This window comes from Mytilus galloprovincialis, chromosome 8 (assembly GCF_965363235.1).
Source record: "Mytilus galloprovincialis chromosome 8, xbMytGall1.hap1.1, whole genome shotgun sequence".
NCBI lineage: Eukaryota > Metazoa > Mollusca > Bivalvia > Mytilida > Mytilidae > Mytilus > Mytilus galloprovincialis.
The window spans coordinates 64,071,809-64,081,124 of NC_134845.1; the positions used below are offsets into that span (position 1 = coordinate 64,071,809).

The window sequence follows — 9,316 nt, forward strand, 5'->3', positions numbered from 1 at the left end:
GAAATTATAAAAATATTTTCTACGTATTAATTTGTCTCCATTTTGGAACCGGAAATCACTATTTTTCTCCATTTATGTGTTGTTTTGTCGTACGTAGGAACTGTTTTTAACGTTTTCTAATAGCTTATTTTTGATTATACTTATAACACATCTTTCAAGGATTTACATCCCTTGTATAATTGCTTGAAAGTATAAACATTGAAACTTTGGACTTTTTTGCAGGCATTTAGAAACTGGAAGTCACATAAAGTTTCATTAATGTATTGTCTAGACGTAATTTAGGAACTGTCATTTGATTTTAATCAAATCTAACATTGGATTTTACATATAACACACATTTCAAAGGATTAACGAATTATTGCCAATTTGTACTGACGCCATTTCCAAAATGTGTGGTGACCATCTTGAAAAATTGATTTTTTTTTCTTGCCAGCAGCGGATTTTTTATAAGTATCATTTAGTCAACCTTTATACCAAATTTCGTGCTTGTATCACGATTTGCACAATTATGTCCATAATATCTCCAACTACTATATAATAATGGTTTACTTAAATTTACAAATTGTAAATTGGATGGAATCTTGTCTCTTTGGCACTAATATAACATCATTTTATTTCTACATATCAATCATTTCTTAAAAGCATTTTTAAGGTCTTTCCTCTAGGTGAGGAAAGACCTTATTGTTTTTCTAATGTTTAAGGTCTTCCCCTACGTGAGGAAAGACATTATTGTTTTTCTAATGTTTTTTTTCTTTTTCTTTTTTTTCTTCCAACATTTTGTTTTACATGCCCGTCTCTTGTTTCTGTTAAAGTTATTAAGACCAAATATGGACCATCGCTAGACCTCGCCAAGATGTATTACCAAATGACCCGGTTAAGGATTTCATCATCCCTTTTAGAAGTTATTTCCCTTTTATTTATTTTTTTCAACATGCCCCCCCCCCCCCCCCCTCGTTGGTTTTAAAGATATAATGACCTTAATTGGACAAAATGTAGATCTCATTATGATGTATTACCATGTGAGGCTGAATAGGATTCCATCGTCCCCTATGAGAGTTATATCCCCTTGAAGAAATTGTCTTTCCTTTGCATTTTTCTCAAAAAGTATAAGAGATAGAATCGATTTGAAAACGGCAACATGTACAGAAACAAATGGCAATGTTATTGAAGATGTACAATCATTTTGTTATTATCCCTTATATGGAGTTCACCAATAATCTTTAATTCGTGTGATCTTTAATATGCAGTCAAGGTCAAAGGTCACTGAGTGCAAAAAACAATGACGCTACAATTTCAAGCTTACATATTAGGAAAACGATAAGACTTTGCTGCATACATACAGCGTAAAAAATGTTTCTCTTGACGATCCCTACATTTTATATTATAAGCCCAAAAATGTCCGACCGTCTGTTCAAAAGTTACAACGGGATGTTTTTAAAAAGTATAGTATTGTGTGTATATCTTTTTAAAGGTAACAGATATCAACCTACTATAAACTGCAAAGATGATCAGTAATTCAAGACCTTCAATTTGAGGTCAATGTCAGGTCATGATGAAATTTCACCTTGACCTTCACAGAATACAATTACCTTGACCTTGTGATAGTTGAAAGGTTAAGTGGTCCTGCGTTGAATGGTGCTAGTCCCATGTTTCTACGACTTATAGTTCTTAAGTTTGGTATTGCATCATACATTTGATGATTAATTGTGACCTTAGTGAACTTTGAAATTGTCCAAATTTTCTATAATGTTGTCCTTTAACTGTAGATCATTTATCATTTAACAGATTTGTGATATCTATTGTCGTTTTAAAGATAATGCAGTTTGAAGTTTTGCGAGCGGAGGCATGTATTTCTGAATCAACAAGAGCTTACCACTTTTTAAATGTTTTAAAAATTGAAAAGGTTAACATAGTTATATGTTTGATCAAATACCATGAACATTCCATGGAAAAAACACCAAAAATTCAATTTGAAATTTTCAAGTTGTGCATTGACTTCGTAAGGTTCATAACTTCTATTTATATAGTTGATATTGCATCATTATTTGCACTTTGTCAAATGGGGTCATCTGATATATCAAATTGAAGGTCTTAATAAACTGTACTTAAAAATGAAAATATTAAACCCCCTTTTCATCCGAGGGGGACGAATGGGGTCATTTAGTGTCATTATTCAAATTTCTCAGATGGTAAGGTTTGTCGCGTATCAATTGAAAGAACATAAAGCGTACATTTCAAATTTCAAATTGACGTCCCCAAAAATGGGTTGGGTGGGGTCATTGAATGCAAAGAATAAATTTCATTTTGAGATAGGGTTGTTATATATCAAATGAAAGGTCATGATGTGTACATTTGAAATATCAAATTCCCGACCTCCAAAAATTTGTTGGATAACGTTATAAAGTACAAACATCAAACTTTTTAGATCATAGCATTGTCGCATATCAAATGAAAGCTTAACTACTTTTTGTTACATATATTTTTCATATAAATCTTATGCAATATTATGGAATAAAACAAATTTGGAGAAATTTATAAAGTGATGTGGGTGTCACTCCGGAGCACATAGTATTCACAAAAATAATGCTTTAGTGAAAACAGTTTATTATTACAATTTAAAGAAGCTCAGCAAAACTCAGTTTTTTTAATTTGAATTGACATCGCAACAAGTCATCCACATAAAAGCTACACTGCAATAGCAAATCAATGATAACGGTAAACATGACAAACATTGTATTCATTCTTCATGATAAAACTTTTAATTGAATTCATGTTAATTTCAGAAACAGACACAAGAACCGTTTCATTAGCTCTGTATCGCTACTTGTGTCAAAACATAGTTGGAACGGAGAATAGTGTTAAAACAATCAGACTAATGAATACTGTCAGAGATAATGTAGCACACACAAAGTTTCGATACGCTATCACAAGTGGAAGTTTTGGAGAAGGGATTGAACTTAGAGGTAGTGATTTGGATATCATGGAAGTAAACACATTAAATGAGATTTATGCAGATGAAAAACCAAGACTTAAAAAACATGTAACATATTTTAGAATGGAAACAGACGATGTAAAACCTGGCTTCACGCAGTTGATATTGGAAGAAAATGTTAATAAACATGTATCAGAAATATGTGAACTATTCAACGGAAAACATTATTTATCAAGCTCACTTTGTAAACAACAGCTATTAGGGTTTAATTCAGGATTTAATATTATTCATGGACCGTGTCTATCTGACGAAAACGGAGTTGTGGATATAGCCCTTTGCTTTCATTGTAAGACATGGATACCACAAGCATCACAGTGGATATCAAGATCAAATAACTCATGGCCAAATCATGATGTCAAGCAAAGTATTATAAATCATGGAGTACTTTTTGTACCAATTGGAGTAAAAGGATCGCTAAAAGAATTTATCGAATGGCGAATATCTTTTTCTGTTGGTGAAAAAATGCTCATAAGCACATTTACACACGCACAATTATTATGTTATGCCCTCATGAAAATTCTTTTGAAGGATGTTATAACAACCGACACAGAATGTTCAGATTTACTCTGTTCATATTTTTTAAAAACGATTATTTTCTGGATATCAGAGGAATTGCCACAATCCGTATGGAAACCTGAAAATCTTATACCTTGTTTTCTGCGTTGCTTCAGCAGACTTATTTATTGTGTGAAGTATTCAGCTTGCTTGCATTACTTCATTCCAGAATACAACATGTTTGAGAACAAAATAAAAGGCCATGCTCGTAAATTACTTCTAGATAATCTATATACTCTCCATAGTTATGGTTGGCGGTGCGTCTTATTTTCAGATCAACTATCTAACTTTCATGTATCAACGTGGATGAATCCAATCGAATCAACTACATTGCGTACTGTCGAGGTCGTAAAAATATTGAATTCGAAAATGATATATATCTTAAATAATATATGTGCTGTTGATATTAATATGACTGATATGGACAGTTATTTATACAATAGAGTAATAAGCAAGATAGTTTCCTGTGACCAATCCTCACTAAAATACTTATATACATACTACATGTCATTGTGGTGTACACATTATGTGCAGTCTATCCCACTGACTAGTCATAGAAGTAGTAATAAACATCAATACAAACAGTATAAATCCTGTCTTTGTTCTCTGCTACAGAGTATTCATCATGACGCTGTATCAGGATGGCTGATGTTAGCTTCGTTTTTCTATCAGTCGAAACAATATAGTAATGTGTTAAGCGTCCTCGGGTTCTCTTTATCGAAATTTACTCCCGAAAAACTAACCCGCTCAATGAATATGTCGGATATTCATTGCCGATTGCTCACACTAAAGTCATTCCAGAAGAAAAGTATAGTTAGATTATGGAAAAAAATGCTAGTAGATTTTATAAGATTTAAAAAAAAATCGTTGTTAATACCAAATGAACTACAAATGGAAAATGAAAATGGACACTATATAGTTTCCTCTATAGTTTATGCTTATTTCTTACAATTTTTATGTCATTATCATCTAAATAATGTCAGACAATGCCAGGATTGCATCAACACTTTACACCTTGTTATAGCAGAAAACTATATGATTGAAAAAGATGCAAGTGCAAAATCTAGAGCCTACACCATTCTTGGTATTGCTTTACAGTTATCAGGAGACTATGAAGCCGCCCGTCAAGCATTCATGCATTCACTTGAGATATGCACTGATCACAGATATAATACTTCTAAAAAGAGACTTTTGTTGATGAGCTCAGTTGATTAGCCATCATGATGATTTTTATATGATTTATATAAAAAATCGTACATCCGGGGTCACCTTCGGTACCATCAGATATAAACAAAAAACTTAGTCATTCATGATTGTTTAGCTGAAAGGTCCTATATTTGATGTTTAAATATCAAAATACTGGAATAAAGTGCATTTCAAACAATTCTTATAATGACAATGGGTCTATAATACCATAGCGTCTAAGGAAATACACATTTCAGAAAGGAAACAAGCCATAGTATAAGGGGGGAAAAATACAGAAATAAGACTCTACCTGCTGAAAAGGGCAAATTTTGTGAGACTACCAAAAGACTTGTACGACTAAGTGACTAAAAATGTTCTAACAAGAATGTTCAACTAATTCCTGCCTTTACAAAGTTAGCTCGCTTTCTAAGGCCGAAGCCTCCGACAAAAACAGAAGTTGAGCAATGTGCTAAAAATGAAACGAAAACAGGGTAAGAATACTTTTTTTTGTAATTAAGCTTTCAAAAATAATTTAACTTGTTTAAAAAGCCACTTATAAACAACTATGAAGAAATAGGCATGTGTCTTATATGCCAATTCTTCAAATGTGACATCTGAAGGAAATGCAAGCTAGGATTATACTTATTTTAAAATTTCTAGTCCTATATATATTTTCAATAGCTAAATAGTACATGGGTTTTGTATATAAATATTATATAAAAACAGAGACAAAGAAAAAAATATGCACTTTTGAGAGTACATTTTGTCAAAAAGCTTATTTAAAGAAAACACTATTGTAAGGGAGGTAATTCAAAATAGAATTATTTTCACATTTTCCAAACTTCGTTTTAACAAATAAAAAACTAATTCACTTCAATTTTGGCAACATTTTCAACTTCAGGTCAGCGAAAAATAGTTTTCGACTCCTTCAGATTAATCAACTTGAATAGATGTGGAATGAAGTTTTCATAGAACACAGACAAATATCCTCTATGTGTACAGTGTTATTATCATGAGATTTAAGTGCAGAGCAGCAAAGAGGGTCTGCTTGGAGGGAAAAGGCAAGCTGCAATGAGTGTTCTTACCATTCAAAACTGTTTTACAATGATGTGATCGCTAAGAAACGTGGACGTCGAGCAGCAGCTATTAATCTATCCATACAAGTCGCACTTAATCGCATAGCTATCAGCACAACTGGTGTACAGAAATTATTTCTTGGTTCTAATATACCAGCTCCTTCCACTTCAAGTATGCAACACAGTGCTAATGGTTTTTTGTGAAATTATAGTAGAGTACAATCAAAAGGATTTGGCTCTGAAAAGAAAATTATTTAAGGAAATAAACATATTTAGAGGTGATAATCCTTTTATTATTAACATTCAGGCCGACGGAATGTATAAAAACCCTGTTTATTCCGGAATAAGAAAAACACCATTTCAACCAGCTACCTAATGTACATATAACATGTTAGAAAATAATACTTATAAGCACAGTATTGTAAGCACAAGACAAGTGTCTCAGCTTTGCTCACATTAGAGTTAACATTAAACAAAAACAAAAGTTTTATCTCACAAAGGTCACTGTTTCGCAAACATTGAAATGCATGACAGCATATGCAGTGAGAAGCGATGGGCCAAAGACTGCGTGTTAGACCTGAAAAGTGATGGTCTGGAAGTTCAAGAAATTACCACTGACCCCGATAGCGGTGCATTTAGACCTGCAGAGTCTCTTTTTAAATCTGGTACGACCAATACTCAGCCAATTCATTTTCTAGATACGAGACATGTGTCCGCAAATCATAGAAATTTTATTTAAAAAATGTCAGGTCTCAACGCAGCACGATTAATTTTAGGGAAAGATAAAATGCTAAAAAGGTTTGCATTAGATATGGCAGCATGTTTTTACGCAAAGTACAAAGCTGCCTTTGATAAATTCAATATGGACTCTGTACGGATAAAAGTTCACCTAACATTTGAATGTCATGCTATAGTTTCTTACTATCGGGGCGATCAAAACGGGTGTACAAAATATTCCCTTGTTTGTTCAACATGTTCAAATAGGAACAGTTTGAAGACATGGACTGAAAAATCAGCTTATCTGAAAAATAACTTTCAATTAAATAAATCAGAGAACACAGCAACATTGTTACGTGAATGCGTAAAAGATCGCCTAGGATCTACTATGCTAAACCGTACATGCAAAAACACACAAAAAGACGAAGCAACTAACCTTGCAATACGTGCAACAGTTACTGTAACATTTACCAGAAACTACAAAGGAAGGTTACATACAGCTATACACAATGTAAATAATTGCCCCGGAGAATCCATCGTTAAACTCTGTAAAGCGACTGGGGTAAGTGGGGTTCCCATCGAACAAGGAAGTCGTGCTGCCCGAGGTCTGAAAAATTATAACGACACATGAGCCATAAATTATATAAGCAGTCAAAGCAGTACACAGACCAGAGATGCTAAAAAAAGCATGAACTATATAAGATATATGATGAGTATCAAGAAGAAAAAGGCTATGCGAAAAACAAAGTTTTACCGACAAAACGGCTTGCCGCAAAACAGCCTCTTTCTTTTTTAAATTCAATACATGATGATTGATCAACTTTGCAAACTTGTTAGTAAGAGACTTGCATTTATGCTTGTTAATTTGCTTGAACAGAGCAATTCTCTCTATAAACTCCATCCCATGAATATCAAAGTATTTAGAAAACTTGTTAAGGAAAGTCATGGCTGTGTTTGTAATCCATTGCACTTTGTAATACACAATGTATAATATGTACTTTCCATTAAGCCATTAATCCCTGACCTGATCCAGTATTATAGTTGAATGCAACACAAAACACCATATAAAAAACAAGATGTGGTATGTTTGCCAATGAGACAACTATCCACAAAATACCAAAATGACACACATATCAACAACTATAGGTCACCGTACGGCCTTCAACAATGAGTTAAGCCCAAATCGCATAGCCGGTTAACGTTGTTTACAAGATTACGTTCTAACCCATGTATTCGATACCAATGTAACAAAGGACACGAATGACGTCACAGCGACAAGGGAATAAAGGAAGACAAAAAAGGTTGATATTTCCCGTATTTTTCGACTTATATTCTCCTGTTATTTTAGTACCAACGAAGTTTGGAATTATTGTATAAATATAAATTTCAACGTTTTAAACATAAATTCTTGCGATTTCCACCTTTTCCTCAATTTTTTTTCTACCTTTGCATTTAACCTTTAAGCACATGGGACGTCATTGGCGTGATAATTAGACGCAAAGATGTTGCTGAATAATTTTGCACCATACATACGATCATAGTCTGGTCCGCTCGTCTTTAACTAATTTGGATCTGCTTGAAAACAATAGTATCCACCACCTGCAAAACATATAAACCAACAATCGTATCGATTTTTTACAACTATCAATATGATATTATTAAAATCAAGAATGATCGTAGTGATGCCTTTTTATATACGAAGAAGGGTTAATATCGCATTATACAACAGAAGAAAACCTTATATTTGTATATGGAAGGCCATAGCTGTCTCATGTGTCTCTTTCATTATGAGAAGGATTTTGGTGGGTTTTTATTTTAAAGTGGTTTTTTTTATAATACACAGGTGTTTTTTTATTATACGAAGGTGGTTTTTCATTATACGAAGTTTTTTTTTATTATACAAAGGTGCTTTTCTATTATGTGATTGTGGTTCCTGTGATTAAACGAAGGTGTGGCGTGTCACATGATATGAAAACAGGGATGGGTTAATTTCTAATGAAATATGGACAAAACATTGAATCAAGAAAATCAACTAAGTCTTTATTTTTTTTTTTATGGATTATTATATTTGAAATAAAACAATCAATTAATTATTGCCAGGATTGGGACAGGTTATTGACCGGATGAGATATAAATAGTCAGAACTTTTTTGTTATTTGATTTATTATTTCAATATTTGAAGACTTTAGAGATACATAACTGTTTTTTACATTATTTCAAAGTGCTATGTACGCAAACTTTACAGTCATTAAAAGATTTGAAATGCAATGATTTTTCATGTCAACGCAGAAGTGCTGGGGAATGGATTTATCGGTTGCCAACCCCATTAAAACTTGTTATATCGTAAATCTTTTTTATTCTTCTACATTATGATGTATAACATGCCTACTTTTGATGTCGAAATCACCTGCAGCAGGCCTACCCATGTATGGGAATCGTAATTATTTTGTCTACTGACGCCAGATGGAAACTTAAAACTCGCAGTAAATGATTAGTTATAACAATTATTTGAAAAAAACTGTCTGAATAGAAAGTATCATCCAGTTAGTAAAACTTAATATCTGCGATATGTCTAATAAGAAACGAGTTTCTTTTTTAGACACAAATTTACTCATTACGTCAATGTCGTTCAGACTCTATCTGGACTGCACCTATGAAATGAGATAAGATCAGATAACTTCGAGAAACATTGAGACTTTCTCATTAGATTTAACCAATCGGACATCGAGATATATAAAGAGAGTGGGAATATGCATTATACTGCAAGACGTATGTGTCTGGGAGTCCCACG

At 33.0% G+C, this 9,316-nt stretch overlaps 1 protein-coding gene across 1 annotated transcript; it reads left to right on the plus strand.

Moving 5' to 3' along the window:
• The first annotated feature begins 2,802 nt into the window (after positions 1–2,802).
• LOC143042367 (uncharacterized) lies at positions 2,803–6,276 on the plus strand. Its single transcript, XM_076214651.1, has 2 exons — positions 2,803–5,223; positions 5,634–6,276. The coding sequence occupies exon 1, from the start codon at positions 2,876–2,878 to the stop codon at positions 4,760–4,762; it is 1,887 nt and encodes a 628-aa protein (XP_076070766.1). The 5' UTR covers positions 2,803–2,875; the 3' UTR covers positions 4,763–5,223; positions 5,634–6,276.
• The last annotated feature ends 3,040 nt before the right edge of the window (positions 6,277–9,316 follow it).

Bases quoted from the DNA above. Each gene is read 5' to 3' on its own strand.
- LOC143042367 (XM_076214651.1), top strand. From the start codon at position 2,876: ATGAATACTGTCAGAGATAATGTAGCACACACAAAGTTTCGATACGCT.